Below are 24,400 nucleotides of genomic sequence, written 5' to 3'. Positions count from 1 at the left end.
CTGACATCACTTCCTGTCTTCCATAGAGACTTCCTGTCTGTGTAGAAATTATATCACCATCTTGTGGAGCTCAGAGGAACTGCAGCCCTGAGAAACGTCTTGTAGTGTGAACACGGCCTTGTGCTGTGTGTGTATGTACTGTATATCCTTATAGATGGGTCATCTCCACTCCCACCAAGGGGGAGAGAAATATATTAATCAGAAGGCTTGGAGGAATTTTGGCACCCTTGATTATGATTATGTTAAATTATCTCTCATTTCCTATTGTGTGGCACTGCTTTGTGAGCCCTCCCTGTGATGGCTTCATCCAATCGTGGAATGGGTGACATGGGCCTACCCCCTCCTCACTGTCCTCAGCAGATGTACCCAGCAGCGGGAGGTCCACCTCAACTGCAACAAAGCTCCCAGAAAGGGCCACATACCCAGTGCAGATGGGACGGGCAATCATCTTTCATCCCACATCTGACACATAGATGTAAAGAACCCCCGGCAGAGAGGAAAGCGTAAAACAAGTTCTGGATCCTCGTGATGTGTTTATGGAAAATTAGCCAGGTGGTATTCATGAGGGAAGATTATGTTTTTTTTCAGCTGGGACTTGGTGGAACTCAGTTCCACCACCTTTGGCTCAGGCCCTCTGCTCCCTGTTCACCACTATCACAAGTAAACACAGAAGTCTGGCTTATGTGTTTACAAGTGAGTTTGTCTCCCAATGGCTCCCACAGATCTGATCTCCTGAGCGGCTCCTTCTGAGTGCAGGATGGGGACAAGGGGGATGTAGGTGCCTGTGGTGCAGTGCGGATGCCGAGACCCCCACTGGGTGGTCTCCCTGCAAGTGAGAGAGGTAAAGCCACCCACAGTGGGCGAGGAGGTACTAGAGCTGACTGGGTGCTTCAGTTTAATACAGCAACAAAAATAAGACGCATAAGAGAGGGCTCAAAATTTCAGGTCCTGAGCTACTCGCCAGGCCTTAAGAGTTACTCGCCACCAGATGCCCCGCCCCTAAACGCCCTTGTAAATTATCATATTTTATCCAGCTCATACACAGGTATACCATGATTGCAAATGCCCCCCAGGTCTGTTACCAATGCTACTTTCCCAACTCTCTCAATAATGCCCACCCAGCTCTCTCACTATTTCCCCCTAGCTCTCCCACTAATCCCCCCCAGCTCTCCCACTAACTTCCCCCCAGCTCTCTCACTGATCCCCCCCCCAGCTCTCTCACAAATCCCCCCTCCCGGCTCTTTCTCGACCCCCCAGCTCTCACAAATCTCCCCCCCCCAGCTCTCTCACAAATCCCCCCAGCGCTCTCACAAATCCCACCCCCCAGCTCTCTCACAAATCCCCCCCAGCTCTCTCACAAATCCCCCCAGCTTTCTCACAAATCTCCCCCCAGCTCTCTCACAAATCCCACCCCAGCTCTCTCACAAATCTCCCCCCAGCTCTCTCACAAATCTCCCCCAAGCTCTCTCACAAATCTCCCCCCAGCTCTCTCGCAAATCCCCCCCAGCTCTCTCACAAATCCCACCCCCAGCTCTCTCACAAATCTCCCCCCCAGCTCTCTCACAAATCCCACCCCCAGCTCTCTCACAAATCTCCCCCCCAGCTCTCTCACAAATCCCACCCCCCAGATCTCTCACAAATCCCCCCCAGGTCTCTCACAAATCCCCCCTTCCAGCTCTCTCACAAACCTCCCCCCTACCCCAGCTCTCTCACAAATCCCACCCTAAGCTCTCTCACAAATCCCACCCCCCAGCTCTCTCACAAATCTCCCCCCACCCCAGCTCTCTCACAAATGCCCCCCACCCCAGCTCTCTCACAAATCCCACCCCCCAGCTTTCTCACAAATCTCCCCCCAGCTCTCTCACAAATCCCCCCCAGCTCTCTCACAAATGCCCCCTTCCAGCTCTCTCACAAACCTCCCCCCACCCCAGCTCTCTCACAAACCCCCCCACCCCAGCTCTCTCACAACCCCCCCAGCTCTCTCACAAATCCCCCCGCCCCAGCTCTCTCTCACAAATCCCCCCACCCCAGCTCTCTCACAAACCTCTCCCCACCCCAGCTCTCTCACAAACCCCCCTCTCACCCCAGCTCTCTCACAACCCCCCCAGCTTTCTCACAAATCCCCCCACCCCAGCTCTCTCACAAATCGCCCCCAGCAGCTCTGTCACCTCTTGGAAATATAGAATGCAGCCGGCACCGTGCTGTTTGTTTCTTCAGCACAGTGGCACTGAGGTCCGACTGTCGGGACTGTAGCACGGAGCCGAGGAGAAGTTTCACTGCACTTTACTTGCCTCCATGCTACAGTCCCGACCGTCAGAGAAAGAACGTGCCTTGGACTGGAACAAAAGCAATGTGGGCGGTTGCAGCGCAGGGACACCAAACAGCAAAGGTGGGGCATATGCCCTGAAGAGGGGTCTCTACGTACGTAGCGAACCCCTGAACTCTGCACTATGTGCATAATGCACCCATGAACTCTGTACATAGCACACCCCTGAACTCTGCACTATGTATGCAATGCACCCCTGAACTCTGTACATAGCACACCCCTGAACTCTGCACTATGTACGTACTATGTACGTAATGAACCCCTAAACTCTGCACTATGTAGCGCACCCCTAAACTCTATACTATGTACATAGCACACTCCTAAACTCTCAAGGATCAAATGTATGGCCATGCCCGAGGACCTGCGTGTGCACATAATACAATCCATGGTCCAATACATCAGGTTTCAGCTATGCGCATGCTCACACTAATATTCTTTAGTATGAACATGAGCATGCACATCCGACTAAGATTGGTGCCAATCTCTCTATATAAAGAACACACCGAGGAGAAGATGTAAAGTGGTTGTCTGTTTCCGAGCCCTGTGATCTATCCTACGTTCTGCTGCTCTGTGCTTCACTTGATCACTGATTCCGTTGTATCCAGATATCCTATTGTGGCCTCTGGCTTGTCTCCGGGCGTCATTTTTTTCCTGGTGTCTTTACACGCACGTGAACTTTAATAGCTTCCAAGTCTTAGTCCGTAGGGTTCCATATTGAGATGGCCGACCCTTTGCAGCTATAACAGCTTCAACTCTACTGGGAAGGCCGTCCACAAGGTTTAGGAGGGTGTCTATGGGAATGTTTGACCATTCTTCCAGAAGCACATTCGCCCACCTGAGACGACATGGCAGCAATTCAGGTCCTCAGATCGCCCACGTGGAAGCAATTCAGGCCCTTAGGCCGCCCACCTGAGGCCACATGGCAGCAATTCAGGCATTCAGGTCACCTACATGGCAGCAATTCTGGCACTCACGTCACCCATCTGAGGCCACATGGCAGCAATTCAGGCCCTCAGGTCGCCCACATGGCAGCAATTCAGGCCCTCAAGTCACCCATCTGAGGCCACGTGGCAGCAATTCAGGCCCTCAGGTTGCCCACCTGAGGCCACATGGCAGCAATTCAGGCCCTCAGGTTGCCCACCTGAGGCCACATGGCAGCAATTCAGGCCCTCAGGTCGCCCACCTGGCAGCAATTCAGGCCCTCAGGTCGCCCACCTGAGGCCACATGGCAGCAATTCAGGCCCTCAGGTCGCCCACCTGAGGCAACATGGCAGCAATTCAGGCCCTCAGGTCGCCCACCTGAGGCCACATGGCAGCAATTCAGGCCCTCAGGTCGCCCACCTGAGGCAACATGGCAGCAATTCAGGCCCTCAGATCGCCCATTGGAAGCAATTCAGGCTCTTAGGTCACCCACCTGAGGCCACATGGCAGCAATTCAGGCCCTCAGGTCGCCCACCTGAGGCCACATGGCAGCAATTCAGGCCCTCAGGTCGCCCACCTGAGGCCACATGGCAGCAATTCAGGCCCAAAACTGGTAACCTGTAACGTTGTTTTACGTCAGTACTTTGAAGAGAAATACCATTGTTATGGCAGCAGCTAGCTACCATAACCCCGGTATCCTCTTCTTCAGCTGGTGGTCCACTTCAAGATAAAAGTGGTCTCTGCGGCAGATTCGCTGCAAAATCACTTTTATCGCCGGCGGGAGAGGGCCCCCCCATATTCCACCGCTCTCCGTCGCTTACATGAGCCTCCGGTAGCGGCGGAGGTGATCGGGTCCTGTTTCTTACTGTGGGAAAAGAGGAGAAGAAGAGAAAAGAAGAGAAGAGAGGAAGGGGAGGAGAAGTGAAGAGGAGGAGAAAAGAGAAGAAACGAAGAGAAGAAGAGGAGCAGAGGAGAAGGAGAGCAGAAGAGAAGAAAAGAAGGAGGAGGGGAAAAGAAGAAGAACAGAAGAGGAGGAGAAAAGAGAAGAAAAGGAGAAGAAGAGGAGAAAAAAACATTTCTTCATACAAATCTGAAGGGAGACTTTTATCAATCAACTCCTTTATCAATATCAATATAACTTTATCAATATCATGATTTTAAAATATAAATGTTTCATTAGTTTTATACAATTTTTTTTTAATATATGTGCATTTTTAGAGGTAAATATGAAATTTCACATCTTAAAATTGTGCATGTTCCAGTTTCGGCAACTAGGTGGCGCTCTCCGAGCAAATGACACTGCCAGTGCAGGCTGATGACTACAACACTGAAATGGACACAACTGTCCTGTAGTCTGATCTCCCCTTCTCTTCTTCCACAAGCAATATCTATATCCTCTCTCACCATGTCTTCCTTCAAAGCTTCTGCTGAAGATCAGACTACACAGCTAGAGCGACAGTGACACCCCCTCCTTCTCTCTCCTAGAGGGACCCAACCAGCAGTGACACCCCCTCCTTCTCTCTCCTAGAGGGACCCAACCGGCAGTGACACCCCCTCCTTCTCTCTCCTAGAGGAACCCAACCAGCAGTGACACCCCTCCTTCTCTCTCCTAGAGGGACTCAACCAGCAGTGACACCCCCTCCTTCTCTCTCCTAGAGGGACTCAACCAGCAGTGACACCCCCTCCTTCTCTCTCCTAGAGGAACCCAACCAGCAGTGACACCCCCTCCTTCTCTCTCCTAGAGGGACCCAACCAGCAGTGACACCCCCTCCTTCTCTCTCCTAGAGGGACTCAACCAGCAGTGACACCCCCTCCTTCTCTCTCCTAGAGGAACCCAACCAGCACTGACACCCCCTCCTTCTCTCTCCTAGAGGGACCCAACCAGCAGTGACACCCCCTCCTTCTCTCTCCTAGAGGAACCCAACCAGCAGTGACACCCCCTCCTCCTCTCTCCTAGAGGGACCCAACCAGCAGTGACACCCCCTCCTTCTCTCTCCTAGAGGGACCCAACCAGCAGTGACACCCCCTCCTTCTCTCTCCTAGAGGAACCCAACCAGCAGTGACACCCCCTCATTCTCTCTCCTAGCAGAGGAAGCCAGACAGAACTTTGAAGTCTTTAGTGATCTCTGATTTCCTTATAAAGTGTTTCTTCCATGATAAAGATCAGAGGAGCGCTCAGCCACGTGTTTTCTGAGGTGTCTATCAAGGTGAGCTTCTTCCCAGTGTGAGATCTCTGATGTACGGCAAAAGATGATCCATATAGAAGACATTTCCCACACTCAGGACACTAATACACCTCAACGGTTGTGTGGGTTCTCTGATGTCTGTAAAGATGGGCCTTCTGTAAAAAACTTTTCCCGCACTCAGGACAGGAATACGGCCTCTCCCCTGTGTGAGATCTGCAATGTCTTCCCAGATCTGATTTATGGAAAAAACATTTCCCGCAGTCAGGACAAGGATATGGTTTCTCCCCTGTGTGAGACCTTTGATGTATAACAAGGTCTGATTTCCATGTATAACATTTCCCACACTCAGGGCAGGAATGCAGCTTCTCACCTGTGTGAGATCTTTGGTGTTTACCAAGGTCTGATTTCTCTTGAAAACATTTCCCGCACTCAGAGCAGGAATATGGCTTCTCGCCCGTGTGAGATCTCTGATGTCTCGAAAAATTGGCCTTATCTGCAAAATATTTCCCACACTCAAGGCAAGAATATGGCTTTACACCAGTGTGCACTCTCTGATGTGTAGATAGATGGGTCCTCTGCGAAAATGTTTTCCCGCACTCAGGGCAGGAATACGGCTTCTCCCCTGTGTGAGATCTTAGATGTTTAACAAGGTCTGATCTGTTTTGAAAACATTTCCCGCACGTGGGGCAGGAATGCGGCTTCTCCCCTGTGTGAGTTCTGTAATGTCTGGCCAGGTCAGCTTTATATGAAAAACATTTCCCGCACTCAGAACAGGAAAACGGCTTCTCCCCCGTGTGAGATCTTTGATGTATAGCAAGTACTGATTTCCGTGTATAACATTTTCCACACTCAGGGCAAGAATGCGGCTTCTCCCCTGTGTGAGATCTCTGATGTCTCAAAAAACTGGCCTGATGTGAAAAACATTTCCCGCACTCATGGCAGGAATACGGCTTTTCACCAGTATGCGATCTCCGATGTGTGCAAAGACCGGTCTTCTGCGAAAATGTTTTCCTACACTCAGGACAGGAATACGGCTTTGCCCCTGTGTGAGATCTCTGATGTCGGACTAGTCCTGATTTATGGGGAAAACATTTACCGCACTCTGAACAGCAATTAAGTTTTTCACCCGTGTGAGATCTCTGATGTATTATAAGATCAGATGCAGAGCTAAAACTTCCCCCAAAATCATTACAGGGAAATGTCTCCTCCCCCTGAATCCCGGCCCCATCCCCCACAGTACGAGGTTGCTCAGAGGGATTCCATGGTCTCTCCACACTGTGAAGTCCTCCATCCATAGTGGAGCTCATTGTCTTTTCTCCTCCACAATCTCCTGTGATGTCCTCATCTTCCATTTTACAACCTGGAGATAAAGTGAGACGATCCTTTGAGGGTTTCTCCATGGCGTGTCCTGGAAAAATAGAAAAACATCATCAATAGATATGAGAGGGTTAGTTCACTTCCATCAAGATTCCATCTGGATCAGGGAGATATGAGTGAGGAGATGTTCTCTGCGGAGGTCCCAACCAGCTGGGACTCTTCCCCCCATCAAAGAACCTTTGGTCCTCCTACCAGATCACTTCTACATTTACACAGCCTTGTCAGAAGAGCAGGAACCAATGGGGGCTGGGAGGGGCGTGCTCTTTATACAACCACAAGCCTAGTGATCTCTGATAGACAAGAGGGTCAAAGTTCAGACTTGAAGACCCTTTACCATAGAACAAGTGACCATAGGATTTCTACCAGCTGGGACTCGTCACCTCTTCAGTCAAAGGGCCTCAATAATTTAGCTAATTTAAAACTTTCTGCTTATTAATGGATAGTACGCTGGGGGGAGCCAGAAGAGAAATACAAAAATAGGCTCCCATAAACATCAATGGGTTCCCGAAGCTTCTGAGTTGGCCGATTTCTGGTGTTGTGCAGGAATCTTCTCGTGAACTGAACCCAGACCAATTGTCATGAAGATCCTGCCAGAACCGCACACGCGCCCGCACCTCTGTTGGCGCCAGGCGCGCTATTTAAGCCTGCTTGTCACATACAGTCCCCGCTGTCTGCTCTACAGTGTTTGTGTACCTGAAACCTGATCTGTGACTTAACCTGTGATAGACCCCGCCATCCGCCTGCCCTAGGGTGACCACATTTCCAAACTACCATTCAGGGACACCCCCCTTCCCAAAAATCAGCTTGTGCTGTAACGAATCTCAGCACAGTGATTGGACACAAGAGGGGGGGATTAATGATTTCTCCAATCACAAACAGGGGGCGGGATTGTGCTTCTCCAGGCATTCCCAGCCAGGACAAGTACTGTCAGTGAGTAAAGTGGTGATGTGGTGGCCTTTTTTCGGGGCATTAGTTTGACTTGGGGGGTGGCTGTGTCAGTTTCATTCCGGGACACTGTATTGTCCTGGAATGAATGTGCCCGGGACAGACCTGCAAAATGCGGGACTGTCCCAGGCAATCCGGGACACGTGGTCACCCTAGCCTGCACCTGATCCCTGGCCTGTTCTGACTACTCTTCTGCCTGCACCTCGCCGACCCCCTTGATAACCGACCCGGCCTGTCTGACCATCATGTCTGCTCCTGGTTCCAGTCCAAGCTGTTCCAGTCTGCTGAACTGTGCCCGCTTGTTCCTGGTTCCGTTCCAATGATCCAGCTGCTTCAGCTCCTATTTCCCAGTTTCTGAGGAGTTCCTGAACGTCCGGACTACCTCTACCTCTGTTGTTTCTGCCAGGCACTCGTACCACTCCTCACTCCTGTACCTTCTGTTACCTTACCAGGGGCCACGAGTAGGAGCCGTAAGGGAGGCCGCCTTCTGCTATATCGGGCTCACCACCATCAGGTACGTGACACCAATTCTCTCATCACTACTCGTTACTTTTCATTGCAACAAGATTGTTTAATAGAGTTTCATGTTATCACTCAGCGCCCATTCTACTCTAAAAAAAAATAAAAAATAAATCTAAAATGCAGGACAATATCACTCGGCTCCCGCCCTACTCTGGGCCAATCAGTGAGCAGTAACAGAGCAGAGATAAGAGAAGAATATATTATGGGTCACCTGTGCTGATCTCTGTAGGAGTGTCCTCCTCTATGAATGTCCTCGTCATTCCAGCCTCCTCCGTATATTGCTGATCATCCCTCACATAAGTCTCTTCTTCATCCTCAACCTTCACAATCATCAGATCTTCACCCTAAACCAACAGAATGGCAGAAAATAACATCTGTAACATCGAAGTATTTATGATGTGAGATCACATAGAAAATATCATCTTGTAGAGTCCACACATCATCTCCACATGTCAGAGTGTTCAATCACTTTATGTTCCCGACCCTCAACTCCACCTACCTTATGATGGTGGGGGATGGTGTGACCTTCCTGTGTGGAATCCCCGGAATACAGAGGACAGGGACATCTCTCTGGGGGGTTCCTGTTACAAAGTAGCTCCATCATATGCTTGGGTTCTTTTGAAGACTCCTTCATCTCCACTTCACCATATTCCTCATCCTCCTTTTTATACTCTTCTTTAATAACAATATTATAATCATCGAGGTTTCCATTCTTAATAAATAAGAAGACATTTATTATAACAATTGCATTTGTGTATAAATTATATCAATCAGTGATTTTTTCCTCAACTACCTGATGATAGTGGGGGATGGTGAGACCTTCCTGTGTGGAATCCCGGGAATACAGAGGACGGGGACATCTCTCTGGTGGGCTCCCATTACTGGATCCATCTGTAGGAAACACACACACTGACTGAATACATTGTTTCTATGTGTTTATCAGATGATGGGGGATCTAGGTGGAGCCTCCGTACTGCTCTCTCCTTTACAATAAAGTCTCCTCTTACCCGGTGATGTGAGGGGCGGCTGATTGTCCATCATGAGGTCCTTGTAGAGATCCTTGTGTCCTTCTAAATACTCCCACTCCTCCATGGAGAAATAGACAGTGACATCCTGACACCTTATAGGAACCTGACACACACAATGATACAGTCACCATCCAGACACACCCCTTGTCTGTTACTGGATAATGTCCCAGAATTCCCAGAATCCTCCTCACCTCTCCTGTCAGCAGCTCCATCATCTTCTTGGTGACTTCTAGAATCTTCTCCATGTTGTGTCTCTCAGGTTTTAGGGAGTCACATGGAGGCACTGTGATGGTCATATGATCACCTGACTTCACAAGAGGAAATCTCTGTATTGGAGAACCAATAGGAATATCACGTTAGAATCCCAGAATCCTCCTCACCTCTCCGGTCAGGTCTGTGTTTTATTAATAGAGATAAGAGTGATGTCATGTGACCTCCCAGAATCCCCCTCACCTCTCCGGTCAGGTCTGTTTTATTAATAGAGATAAGAGTGATGTCATGTGACCTCCCAGAATCCTCCTCACCTCTCCGGTCAGGTCTGTGTTTTATTAATAGAGATAAGAGTGATGTCATGTGACTTCCCAGAATCCTCCTCACCTCTCCGGTCAGGTCTGTGTATTATTAATAGAGATAAGAGTGATGTCATGTGACCTCCCAGAATCCTCCTCACCTCTCCGGTCAGGTCTGTGTTTTATTAATAGAGATAAGAGTGATGCCATGTGACCTCCCAGAATCCTCCTCACCTCTCCGGTTAGGTCTGTGTTTTATTAATAGAGATAAGAGTGATGTCATGTGACCTCCCAGAATCCTCCTCACCTCTCCGGTCAGGTCTGTGTTTTATTAATAGAGATAAGAGTGATGTCATGTGACCTCCCAGAATCCTCCTCACCTCTCCGGTCAGGTCTGTGTTTTATTAATAGAGATAAGAGTGATGTCATGTGACCTCCCAGAATCCTCCTCACCTCTCCGGTCAGGTCTGTGTTTTATTAATAGAGATAAGAGTGATGTCATGTGATCTCCCAGAATCCTCCTCACCTCTCCGGTCAGGTCTGTGTATTATTAATAGAGATAAGAGTGATGTCATGTGATCTCCCAGAATCCTCCTCACCTCTCCGGTCAGGTCTGTGTTTTATTAATAGAGATAAGAGTGATGTCATGTGACCTCTCAGAATCCTCCTCACCTCTCCAGTCAGCAGGTAGATGATCTCCAGGGTGAGGTTTAGTATCGTCTCAGTCATGTGACTCCGGTCCTCCTCCATCCTCATTGGTGCCATCATGTGATCTATGCAGGTTTCTCTATAGATGGATAGTGGAGATGTCATGAATCTGCAGTAATGTGTCAGGCCCTGTCTGTCAGTTTACCTCCCTGCTTGTGTTTACATTAGAGACTGTGACCCTTTCGCCTGTGTACTTAAGTAATCTTCCCTCAGCGGGGCTCCACCCCAGCCTCTAACACTACAAGCCAGCTTTGGCGATCAACTTTTGCGTGGTTCCTGCTGCGTGCTCTACGTCTGATTCCATATACCGACCTTGGCTTGTTCTCTTAACTATCGCTGTCCGCTTGATACGCCAACCTTTGGCGTGTTCTCCTGACCTTCCCTGCCTGCTGGGCACTGATAGGCATCACAGGTGGCACTGGCATGCATTTTTAATGGGCACTGATTGGCATATCCCTGGTGGTCTAAGGTGGCATACCTGGTGGTCCTGTGTGGTGGCCATCCCTGATGGTCCTGGTGGCAACCTGGTGGTCCTGGGTGGGCATACGTGGGGGGGCAGAGCTGATAAACAATCAGCGCAGACCCCCCTGTCAGGAGAACCGCCGGTCACCTTTCCTCTACTTGCGTCTGCAAGTGAGGAAAAGCCGATAAACGTCTCTTCCTGTTTACATCATGAGCAGCCGTGATTGGACACGGCTGATCACGTGGTAAAGAACATCCGTCAGAGGCTTTTTACCAAGATCGGTGTCAGACTGACATGCCGCACCACAGATAACTGTGCTGTGTGTCCCCGCCGTTAAATGACGCCCATTCAGGTAAACTAAACCACCGGCCGTCCGTCCTTCTGCTATAGGCCGGGCAGGAAGTGGTTAATTCTGTTAATCTAGGTTTCCACACTATATATGTGCGTATCATCATCTGCTGGAGATAAAAGACGTCACAGTGACTATGGAGGAAGAGGACGGACATGACGGGGGTTACTGGGTGTAAATAGAAGATAAGATCTTATTACCTCCTCTGCTGCCAGTTCCGTCAATGTCTCCTCTCTACTTCCTTCTGAATCACCTCTCACGAGATGTCCTATTTATACCTGACATCACTTCCTGAATTCCATGTAGACTTCCTGTCTGGGAAAAAGTGAAATCACCATCTTGTGGAGCTCAGAGGAACTGCAAAGAAACATCTCGTAGCGTGAACCTTGTGCTGTGTGTGTATGTACTGTATGGGCCAGATTCAGGTACATTTACCCAGGCGCAGCGTATCACCGCCGTATCTTACCTGGCGCACTTTCGAATCCAGGAAGATTTCGCACCGTAAGTTACGGCAGCGTAGTGTATTTCTCGGCGCGTATTTCAAATTGGGCGGGTAGGGGGCGTGATTCATTTAAATGAAGCGCGTCCCCGCGCCGATTGAAATGCGCATGCTCCGTTTCAAAAATTCTCGCCGTGCTTTGCGCGAAATGACGTCGCACCGACGTCATTTTTTAAACGTAGACGTGAGTTACGTCTTTTCCTATTCAAGGACGACTTACGCAAAAAAAAAAATTAAATTCGACGCGGGAACGACGGCCATACTTTAACATGGCAAGTCTATCTATACGCCACAGAATAGCAGCTTTAACTATACGCTGGGAAAAGCCGACTAGCGACGACGTAAGAGAATGCGACGACCGCGCGTACCTTCGTGGATCGCCGTAAAAAGCTAATTGGCATACCCGACGCGGAAAACGCAAACTCCACCCAGCGGGCGCCGAAGTATTACACCTACGATCCGAAGGCGTACGAAGCCGTACGCCTGTCGGATCGAAGCCAAAAGCCGTCGTATCTTGGTTTGAGGATTCAAACTAAAGATACGACGCGGCAAATTTGAAAGTACGCCGGAGTATCAGTAGATACGCCAGCGTACTTGTACTGCGAATCTGGCCGTATATCCTTATAGATCAGTGGTTCTCAACCTGGGAGTCGGGACCCCCTCGGGGGTCAAATGATGATTTGCCAGGGGTCACCAAATCCTGGCCTGTTTCTGAAGCCCACAGCACTCTCCCAACCTTTTCCTAGAGCCTGCGGCCACCCACTCAGCCTCTTTGCAGCTACTCATTCAGTTCACAGCATGGCTGGGGGGCAGAGACTAGAGGTCAGCTGACTGGTGAGGAAAGTGAAGTGGGAGGGGCTGAAGGAGACCCTATCTCCTGATTTCAGCATAGGTGTCACTGCTGCAGGACACCACTGTAGTATGGTGGGTTCCACGATACGAAAATAATTTTACTGTTAGGGGTCCCCACAATTTGTGAAATATTATTAAGGGGTCACGGAACTAGAAAGGTTGAGAACCACTGTTATAGATGGTATATGGGGTCATCTCCATGCCCACCAAGAGGGAGAGAAATATATTACAGATTGGGATGAGCAGGGAGATTTCAGCTCCTTCGATCTTTAATATTATACAGAATTTATACAGCGCTAACAGGTTGCTCAGCACTTTATAATATAAAAATCTTGCAGCATACATGATTACATAGTAGGGTGCCCACATGTCCCGGATTGCCCGGGACTGTCCTGCAATTGACATGTCTGTCCCGGGTCCCGGGCACCTTCATTCCGGGACAATACAATGTCCCGGAATGAAATAGAGGACACAGCCACCCCCTACTAACTAATAACTACATTTGCGGAACTGATTGCTAGGGGCGGCGCTGCCAGGCATAACTTCAAGGTAATATGTGAGAACCATAATGCATGTTCATGTGTTTCCTTTTTTTTTTTTTTTTAACATTACATTTATTTTACTTTTAGTATGTTAATATAATATATTTCATTTCAGATAGTGAAATGTATTTTTCCACTATTACCTTCTTTTGCTCGTCCTGAAGAAGCCTCACGGCGAAACGTGTAGGCCACGCATAGGGAATATTTCTCATACTCTACATCCTGTATGGTTTTTATTTTTGTATATTGAGTTGTTTTGCATATTTTCTACTTTTGTAATAAAACTATATATTTTTCGATATTCCTGTCTGTTTTGCCTCTAAAGTCCGACCATTGATTACCCTTTTTTTGAGTAATTTATTTTTTCGTCAACCCCCGAGACTACATTACCCCCCGCCCCCTCATCTTTCTTTGGGGAAGGTGAGAGAGGGGGTGTGTCCCTGAATGGCAGTTTGGAAATGTGGTCACCCTATTACATAGTCGTAATTGTCCTCTAAATGTTCACTATGTGGTGCTGATTAACTCTCAGCATAACAGTTCCAAAACAAAGTGCTCAGTCTTTCCTTAGCGTCCCCAGTCCCTAACACAGGCTTGTGGCTGCCTCAGCATACCTGCACAGGAAGGAGTTCTGAACTGGTTTAATCTATCTTCGCAGTATCCAGCAGTTGGTGTTCTTCAGGGTGAACTTGAGTCCCAGCAATCTTGCTACATGTGGAAGGTTCCTAGAGAAAAGTGAGGCTCTCTCTAGCAGCTGTGTAGTGGCTGGAGATTACCGTATTTATCGGCGTATACCGCGCACTTTTTTGCCCTGAAAATCAGGGCAAAATCGTGGGTGCGCGATATACGCCGATACCCGCCTCCCCGCGCCGAGTTTGAATACTGCGCCGACATATACCGAGCGCAGTACACTCGTGTATAGTCAGGCAGTCTCGGCTCCTCTCGCGCTGACGTCCTGGACGTACAGGACGTCAGCGCGAGAGTAACCGAGCCTGCCCGACCATACACGAGTGCACTGCGCTCTGTGTATGTCGGCGCAGTATTCAAACTCGGCGTAGGAAACGAGCAGGAAGGACGCCGCACCCGACGAAGAGGACACCCGAAGCCGCAGACGGACGCCGGAAGACACCAAAACTGTAAGTACAAAAAATCTTTTTTCCACAGGAATTTCGGGCAACTTTAGGGGTGCGCGCTATACCCCAATAAATACGGTACATGCTGTGTCTTCTCTCCTGTGCAGACTGGGCAGAGCCCTCCCCCTTTTGATTATTAGCATTAGTGAAAGAGGCAGAGCTCAGCAGAAAGTGTGGGAAACCAGGTTAACTGTTTGCCTCCCGAAGCATTTCAACCTACTCATTTCATCAAGCTATTTTCAAGGGTACATAGCAGTGTTAGATTTTGAATTTACTACTATTTTATGTGATAAAGGTTTCTGAGAATTAATATTTAAACATGGCCATTTTGAGGTTTGTTGAGGACAGACGAAGGTCATAGGTTACATGTATTTTTGGAGTTCTACGTCAAGACAATGGGTGGAGATGTGCTGCTTAATATATACAAGTGGGTGTTACGTTTGTGACAGGAGCTCACCACCTTTCTTGGAGCTAGTCTAAAAGAAAATATGCTTTGCTCGGCTTTTAAAACAGTATAAGAATCCATGTGGTGTGAGTAGCTAGCTAAGGAACTCTGGGGGTCACCCGACCCTACAGGGAGATGGGGGTAGGAAGCCCACCCAGCAGGAAGCTTTCACTATGGAAGCCCAGCAGAGAGATGTACCATCTAATTCTGAAACCATCTGAATTACCGTCTTGCCATGTGTTATCAGCTGCCAATATGTAAGCATTGTCGTTTTGCCTGTCCTTCTTGAAGAATAAACTTTAGGGCAGATCCACAAAGCGAGTACGCCGGCGTATCTACTGATACGCCGGCGTACTTTCAAATTTCCCGCGTCGTATCTTTGTTTTGAATCCTCAAAACAAGATACGACGGCATCTGGGTTAGATCCGACAGGTGTACGTCTTTGTACGCCTTCAGATCTAAGATGCAATTCTTCTGGGTCCGCTGGGTGGCGTTCCCGTCGTAATCTGCGTCGAGTATGCAAATTAGCTATTTCCGACGATCCACGAAGGTACGAGCGGCCGCCGCATTCTTTTACGTCGTCTCTAGTCTGCTTTTTCCGGCGTATAGTTAAAGCTGCTGTTTGGTGGCGTATAGTTAAACCTGCTATGTTAAGAATGGCTGTCGTTCCCGCGTTTAATTTGAAAAAACTTTTTTTGTTTACGTAAGATGTCCGTGAATCGGGATGGACGTAATTTACGTCCAAAAAAATGACGTCCTTGCGACGTCATTTAGCGCAATGCACGGCGGGAAATTTAGGGACGGCGCATGCGCAGTTCGTTCGGCGCGGGGACGCGCTTCATTTAAATGAAACACACCCCCCTACTCGCCGATTTGAATTAGGCGCCGTTACGCCGCGAGAGATACACTACGCCGCCGTAACTTACGGCGCAAATTCTTCCAGGATTCAAAAACAAAAAAAGTAAGTTACGGCGGCGTAGCGTATCTCAGATACGCTGCGCCGGGGCAGATCTTTGTGGATCTGCCCCTTTGTAATTATGAAGAAAGCCTAAATCTTGTATATTGGGAACAAAGCGCCTGGAAGAAGAGACTATTGACATAACACATTTCAAAAAATGTCCCCTCGTTTCCCCACTCAACAAGCAGCCACTCCCCCGCCCCAGGCTCTAATGCACATTTTGTTTGTGGCCTATGCTACACCACAGTGGCAAGTACCCATTCAGCATTATTTTGAGATTTTCTTTTGAGAAAACGGACTGCCAGCACCACTATTTTGCACAGAAGACCACCCCTGCCTGTTTCGTCTCCAGTAAAACCCAATTAGTCAACGGGAGAAGGATATTACCCCTTGTGATAGTACACATTGTGAGCAACATGCAGATATACAATGGCAAGTCCTGGTTGTACAGAATGCCCAAGGGTCAGATGCTACCCCATGGCAGTCATGCAGTGTTTGTACTTTGCAAAAAGGAAGAGATCGCGCTAAATTAATGATCAATAAATAATAAGTGAGTAAAAAGTTCAAATAGGTAATCAGTCCCGCCACACAGGCAAATTCATATGAACAATCTCCCGAGTGAAACACTGAATCCACAAAAGAAAAGTGCTTGAAAGGAAAGGTCCTCCACCAAGGTTATAAAAGCCTCTTACCGGATGGAATTGATCTCCAAATTATAAGAGATCAAATATGGCGTGATAAGAGACAAGGATGGATAGTATCCCATAGGAAGCCACAGGGCTGAAATCCTGATAAACTGTGTCCTTACGTTGGATAAGTACTCCCGATGAACCATCCAGGGGTATGCAAAAACAGAAGGGATTCACATAGCGTAAAAACTTCTTTAATTGGTAAAATCAAGTGAAAATGCACTTACATATAGTCAGCAAACATGGAGCATAAAAACAAGCCGGCCAGCCCGTATCCGGGTAGAAGATGCGCGGTGACGTCAGAATGCCGCCTCCCTACGTTTCGTCACGACAGGACTTGGGCACATTTCTTTTGTCGATTCAGTGTTTCACTCGGGAGATTGTTCATATGAATTTGCCTGTGTGGCGGGACTGATTACCTATTTGAACTTTTTACTCACTTATTATTTATTGATCATTAATTTAGCGCAATCTCTTCCTTTTTGCATTATTGTCTGTGTGGTATAACACTTTTGATCGCTGCTTTTCCATCAAAATAAGCGCAATATTTTTTCTTTACTAACAGTGTTTGTACTTTCTATGATCGGGATGATACACTGATGTTGAAGATCCTAAACCCTGGCCCATCAGCCATCAGAACAGTCTGGTCCACATGACCTGTGGCCACTTCAGTAGGCAAGAACTCCTCACAAAATAGACACCTCCAGAGAGTATTGATGAAGGGTAATGCCGCGTACACACGGCCAAACTTTCCAACGGGAAAAACTCAGTCGGAATTTCCGACGGGAAAATGGAGAACCTGCTCTCGAAGTGTGTCGGAAATTCCGGCAGAAAAAACCTGGGCATACACACGGTCGGAATATCTGATGAAAAGCTCCCATCGGACTTTTTCTGCTGGAAATTCCGACCGTGTGTACGCAGCATTAGAGTCTGTCCAACATCAATACCTTTAAAAATTGAGCAGCATGAAAAGCTAACAGGATAGTTTGTAAGAAGCCTGATCTAAACAAGGTGGAGTTCTGCGACTTTTGCATGTTACCACCAGCAGGATAAACCAGTGAATTTCCTCAATCATAAAGTTTAAACAAAATTACATTGCAAGATAACAACGAATATTAATACACAGAATCCAGAAACCTGCTGAGCAGAATGGGAGATGTTGATGGCTCAGTGATAAGAATGTAGTTGGTGTTCCAGAAACACGGCTTGACTCCTCACAAGACTGGGCTGTTTGTATTCATGCTGATCCTCTTGTTTAGAGGGACACAGGACATAGAAAAGATGGAGGGGGGGTTTCTCTATGTTAGATGTGATGTGAAAGTGAAGAAGAAAGATGATCTTGTGGTTGGAGATGTGGTTGGTGTTCCAGAAACACGGCTTGACTCCTCACAAGACTGGGCTGTTTGTATTCATGCCGATCCTCTTGTTTAGAGGGACATGGGATATAGAAGAGATGGAGGGGGTCCTCTATGTTAGATGTGCTGTGAAAGGGAGGAAGAAAGAGGAACTTGTGGTTGGAGGTTGTGATGGTGCGGAGGAGGAATTACGGGAGGAATGATAGACGGGAATGAGAACATAGTTGGTGTTTCAGAAACACGGCTTGACTCTTCACAAGACTGGGCTGTTTGTATTCATGCTGATCCTCTTGTTTAGAGGGACACAGGATATAGAAGAGATGGAGGGGGGGTCCTCTATGTTAGGTGTGATGTGAAAGTGAGGAAGAAAGATGATCTTGTGGTTGGAGGTGGTGATGTGGATGGAGGTGGTGATGGTGCAGAGGAGGAATTACGGGGGGAATGATAGACGGGTCTATGAACTGATGGACTTATCATTGGAGTCTACTACAGAGGTCCTGAGATTTATGAGAAGGGGGAGTCGGCTGTTCCAACAACTACAAGCCGGTAAAACCAAAACTACTAAGACACAAGATTAAGACTAAAACCTACAGGATGGGCCTTACTAGTGTTAGAAAAAGGAATAAAGGAAAAGAGAAGAACATTTTATCATACAGATCTGAAGGCCGACTTTTATCAATCAACTTACAAAGAATATCATGAGTTTGAGCATGGAAACTTCTAATCTTCATTTGTTTCATATTAAAAAAATGTTATCACTTAAATATAAAATTTTACATCAGTTAATCTCATGTTTCCCACTTTCTACCAGCAGGCGGCTCTCTCCAAGCAAATTAAGATTCTTCCGCAAGCTGATAACTACTGCACTAAAATGGTCAGTCCTGTCATGTAGTCTGATCTCCCCTTCTCTTCATTCACAAACAATATCTAGTTCCTCGCTCACCATGACGTTTTCCTTTGAAGCTTCTGCTGAAGATCAGGAGAGATCAGACTACACTGGTAGAGGGACCCAACCAGCAGTGACACCCCCCCCCCCCTTCTCTCTCCTAGAGGAACCCAACCAGCAATGACACCCCCCCCCCCTTCTCTCTCCTAGAGGAACCCAACCACCAGTGACACCCCCTCCTTCTCTCTCCTAGAGGGACCCAACCAGCAGTGACACCCCCTCCTTCTCTCTCCTAGAGGGACCCAACCAGCAGTGACACCCCCTCCTTCTCTCTCCTAGAGGAACCCAACCAGCAGTGACACCCCCTCCTTCTCTCTCCCAGAGGGACCCAACCCGCAGTGACACCCCCTCCTTCTCTCTCCCAGAGGGACCCAACCAGCAGTGACACCCCTCCTTCTCTCTCCCAGAGGGACCCAACCCACAGTGACACCCCCTCCTTCTCTCACCTAGAGGGACCCAACCAGAAGTGACACCCCCTTCTTCTCTTTCCTAGAGGAACCCAACCAGCAGTGACACCCCCTCCTTCACTCTCCTAGAGGGACCCAACCGGCAGTGACACCCCCTCCTTCTCTCTCCTAGAGGGACCCAACCAGAAGTGACACCCCCTTCTTCTCTCTCCTAGAGGAACCCCGACCAGCAGCGACACCCCCTCCTTCTCTCTCCTAGAAGGACCCAACCAGCGGTGACACCCCCTCCTTCTCTCTCCTAGAGGGACCCAACCAGCAGTGACACCCCCTCCTTCACTCTCCTAGAGGGACCCAACCGGCAGTGACACCCCCTCCTTCTCTCTCCTAGAGGAACCCAACCAGCAGTGACACCCCCTCCTTCTCTCTCCTAGAGGAACCCCAACCAGCAGTGACACCCCCCTCCTTCTCTCTCCTAGAGGGACCCAACCAGCAGTGACACCCCCTCCTTCTCTCTCCTAGAGGGACCCAACCAGCAGTGACACTCTCCCCTAGAGGGACCCAACCAGCAGTGACACCCCCTCCTTCTCTCTCCTAGAGGGATCCAACCAGCAGTGACACCCCCTCCTTCTCTCTCCTAGAGGGACCCAACCAGCAGTGACACCCCCTCCTTCTCTCTCCTAGAGGGACCCAACCAGCAGTGACACCCCCTCCTTCTCTCTCCTAGAGGGACCCAACCAGCAGTGACACCCCCTCCTTCTCTCTCCTAGAGGGACCCAACCAGCAGTGACACCCCCCCCTCCTTCTCTCTCCTAGAGGGACCCAACCAGCAGTGACACCCCCCCCCTCCTTCTCTCTCCTAGAGGATCTCTGATGTACGGCAACATATGTTCCATATAGAAGACATTTCCCACACTCAGGACACTAATTCACCTCAATGGTTCTGTGGATTCTCTGGTGTCTGTAAAGATGGGACTTCTGGGAAAAACATTTCCCACACTCAGGACAGGAATACGGCTTTTCACCTGTGTGAGATCTTTGATGTTTAACAAGATCTGATTTCTGGGTATAACAGTTTCCACACTCAGGGCAAGAATACGGCTTCTCCCCCATGCAAGATTTCTGATGTCTCAAAAGAGTGGCCTTATTTGTAAAACATTTCCCACACGCATGGCAGGAATACGGCTTTTCACCAGTGTGCGATCTCATATGTGTGGATAGATGGGTCCTCTGTGAGAAAATTTTCCCACATTCAGGACAAGAATACGGCTTCTCTCCTGTGTGAGATCTATAATGTCTGGTCAGTTCTGATTTATTGGCAAAACATTTCCCGCACTCAGGGCAGGGATACGGCTTCTCCCCCGTGTGAGATCTCTGATGCCTCAAAAAATGGTCCTTCTCTGAAAAAGATTTCCCACACTCATAGCAGGAATACGGCTTTTCACCAGTGTGCAATTTCTGATGTCTAGATAGATGGCTCCTGCTTGAAAAAAATTTCATGCACTCAGAACAAGAATAGGACTTATCCCCTGTGTGAGAGCTGTAATGTCTGGCCAGGGCTGATTGAGAAAGAAAACATTTCCCGCAATCAGAACAAAAATACGGCTTCTCCAGTGTGTGATATTTTTGATGTCTCAAAAAATTGGCCTTAGCTGAAAAACATTTCCCACACTCGTGGCAGGAATACGGCTTTTCCCCAGTGTGCAATCTCTGATGTGTAAGTAGATGGGCCTTCTGTGAAAAATGTTTCCAGCACTGAGAACAGGAATACGGCTTCTCTCCCGTGTGAGATCTTCGATGTCTGTCCAGTTCTGATTTATTGGGAAAACATTTCCCACACTCAGAACAGAAATTCGGTTTTTCCTCCATGTGAGATCTCCGATGTGTAAAAAGACTAAATTCAGAGCTAAAACTTTGCCCACATTCAGGACAGGAACTTTCCTCCTCCCCCTGAATCCCGGCACCGTCCCTCACAGTACGAGGTTGCTCAGAGTCAGAGGGATTCCATGGTCTATCCACACTGTGAAGTCCTCCATCCATTGTCTTTTCTCCTCCACATTCTCCTGTGATGTCCTCATCTTCCATTTTACAACCTGGAGATAAAGTGAGACGATCCTTTGAGGGTTTCTCCATGGCGTGTCCTGGAAAAATAGAAAAACATCATCAATAGATCTGAGAGGGTTAGTTCACTTCCATCAAGATTCCATCTGGATCAGGTAGATATGAGTGAGGAGATGTTCTCTGTGGAGGTCCCAACCAGCTGGGACTCTTCCCCCCATCAAAGAACCTTTGGTCCTCCTCCCAGATCACTTCTACATTTACACAGCCTTGTCAGAAGAGCAGGAACCAATGGGGACTGGGAGGGGCGTGCTCTTTACACAACCACAAGCCTAGGCACTGGGTCATGTGATCTCTGATCAACAAGAGGGTCAAAGTTCAGACCTGCAGACCCTTTACCATAGAACAAGTGACCATGGGTCTAGGCTTCTGGTAGGATGCAGCACTAGAGGGAGCTTGCTGTAGTATTTTTAGCTGGATGGATAAGTGTTTCAATCCTTTTTTTTTCCTCCTTGGTTTTATTAATTAACGATTTTTTATAATACATTTTATGGGAACATTTATCTATAAGTCTTCAGGAAGAAGAGGGACCAACCTAAGAAAGGCTCAATCTGTGTTATCATATCTGTGCTACTGTAACTAGGAGTGACACACAACCTAATACTGACAGCTGAACCCCAGGACGGGTATCAGTACAGAGAGGGGACCATTATCAACCTATTATTGGCTGATATCACTCGGCTCCCGCCCTACTCTGGACCAATCAGTGAGCAGTAACCGAGCAGAGGTAAGAGAAGAATATATTATGGGTCACCTGTGCTGATCTCTGTAGGAGTGTCCTCCTCTATGAATGTCCTCGTCATTCCAGCCTCCTCCGTATATTGCTGATCATCCCTCACATACGTCTCTTCTGCGTCACACTCAGTTTTTATGATCATCAGATCTTCACCCTAAACCAACAGAATGGCAGAAAATAACATCTGTAACATAGAAGTATTTATGATGTGAGATCACATAGAAAATATCATCTTGTAGAGTCCACACATCATCTCCACATGTCAGAGTGTTCAATCACTTTATGTTCCCGACCCTCAACTCAACCTACCTGATGATGGTGGGGGATGGTGTGACCTTCCTGTGTGGAATCCCGGGAATACAGAGGACGGGGACATCTCTCTGGGGATGACTTGCTATTAGGTAGTTCCACCATACCATCCTTAACGAGATCCTGGTGTCCTTCAAAAAGTTCCTTCATTACATCATACTCCTCATCCTCCTCTTTATATTCTTCTTTTATAACAGTTTTAAAATCCCAGAGGTTTCCACTCTAAACATATAATAAAACATTTATTATAACAAACATGATTGTGTGTAAATCATAACTACCAATAATTGATAATTCACCTACCTGATGATGGTGGGGGATGGTGTGACCTTCCTGTGTGGAATCCCGGGAATACAGAGGATGGGGACATCTCTCTGGTGGGTTCCTGGTATGAGGTGCCTCCATCATATCCTTGGGTTCTTCTGAAACCGTGTCCATCACCCCATACTCCTCATCCTCCTCTCTATACTCTTCTTTGATATCAATATTATAAATCTCAAGGTTTCCACTCTAAAATATATACGTAATAATATATTCATTGTAGCAAAAAAGCTTGTAGTCAATACCTACTACCAATAACTCATCTACCTGATCACAGTGAGAGATGGGGTGATCCTCCTGTGTGGAATCCCGGGAATACAGAGGATAAGGAAATCTCTTTGGTGGGTTCATATTATAGGATCTCTACAAGGACGTCATGATGGAGAATCAGCCGCCCCTCACATCACCGGGTAAGAGGAGACTTTATTGTAAAGGAGAGAACAGTACGGAGGCTCCACCTAGATCCCCCATCATCTGAAAAACATTATTTCTATGTGTTTATCAGATGATGGGGGATCTAGGTGGAGCCTCCGTACTGCTCTCTCCTTTACAATAAAGTCTCCTCTTACCCGGAGATGTGAGGGGCGGCTGATTCTCCATCATGACGTCCTTGTAGAGATCCTTGTGTCCTTCTAAATACTCCCACTCCTCCATGGAGAAATAGACAGTGACATCCTGACACCTTATAGGAACCTGACACACACAATGATACAGTCACCACCCAGACACACCCCTTGTCTGTTACTGGATAACGTCCCAGAATTCCCAGAATCCTCCTCACCTCTCCTGTCAGCAGCTCCATCATCTTCTTGGTGACTTCTAGAATCTTCTGGTCATTATTTTTATTGAGTCTCAAGGAGTCCAGTAGGGCCACTGTGGTGGGGGATGACTCATCGGAAGAGCGGTTGAGTTTTAATGGCTCACGAGATGCTTTTTCCACTATTTCATAATCCTGAGTAGAAGAACAAAATAAACATTATCAATATATACATTCCCAGAATCCTCCTCACCTCTCCGGTCAGGTCTGTGTTTTATTAATAGAGATAAGAGTGATGTCATGTGACCTCCCAGAATCCTCCTCACCTCTCCGGTCAGGTCTGTATTATTAATAGAGATAAGAGTGATGTCATGTGACCTCCCAGAATCCTCCTCACCTCTCCCGTCAGGTCTGTTTTATTAATAGAGATAAGAGTGATGTCATGTGACCTCCCAGAATCCTCCTCACCTCTCCAGTCAGCAGGTAGATGATCTCCAGGGTGAGGTTTAGTATCTTCTCAGTCATGTGACTCCGGTCCTCCTCCATCCTCATTGGTGTGGTCATGTGATCTATGCAGGTTTCTCTGTAGATGGATAGTGAAGAATTATCAGGACTGTATTAGTTGTACAATATTTGTATGAGGATATAAGGTGTTAATAGTCGGGGCTGCCCGCAGTGGGAATTGGCACATGTAGATTGGTGTTTGTCGTGTTTCTTGCCCTCGGAAAACCTGTTATATTTTTTCCTACCTCCCTGATCAGAAATTACACTTTGTGTTTAATCTCTGAACTATTTTTGCTTAGTTTTGGTTCTCCAGACAAGGAACGATCGATAGGATCTTACTTTGAGGCCTTGTACACACGACCGAATATGTCCGCTGAATCTGGCCCATCGGACCAGTTTCCGCAGACATGTCCGACCGTGTGTAGGGCCTACCGGACAGGTTTCCAGCGGACAAAAGTTTCTTAGCATGCTAAGAAACTTGTCCGCTGGAAGCCTGTCCGT

At 48.0% G+C, this 24,400-nt stretch overlaps 2 protein-coding genes across 2 annotated transcripts in view; one reads left to right on the top strand and one right to left on the bottom strand.

Moving 5' to 3' along the window:
* The window catches only part of LOC120909614 (zinc finger protein OZF-like), a 713,034-nt gene that overhangs the window by 346,148 nt on the left and 342,486 nt on the right, over positions 1-24,400 (top strand). The gene's annotated exons all lie outside the window — the stretch shown is intronic.
* On the bottom strand, positions 5,386-6,839 carry LOC120909617 (oocyte zinc finger protein XlCOF6.1-like). Its single transcript, XM_040321371.1, has one exon. It carries the CDS (start codon positions 6,831-6,833, stop codon positions 5,535-5,537), a length of 1,299 nt encoding a protein of 432 aa, XP_040177305.1. The 5' UTR covers positions 6,834-6,839; the 3' UTR covers positions 5,386-5,534.

This window comes from Rana temporaria, chromosome 8 (assembly GCF_905171775.1).
Source record: "Rana temporaria chromosome 8, aRanTem1.1, whole genome shotgun sequence".
Classification (NCBI taxonomy): domain Eukaryota; kingdom Metazoa; phylum Chordata; class Amphibia; order Anura; family Ranidae; genus Rana; species Rana temporaria.
Note: the sequence above shows the minus strand (reverse complement) of the source record. Positions and strands in the feature narration are given on the sequence as shown.

Excerpts from the sequence above, each read along its gene's own strand:
- LOC120909617 (XM_040321371.1), bottom strand. The coding sequence starts at position 6,833 with ATGGAGAAACCCTCAAAGGATCGTCTCACTTTATCTCCAGGTTGTAAA.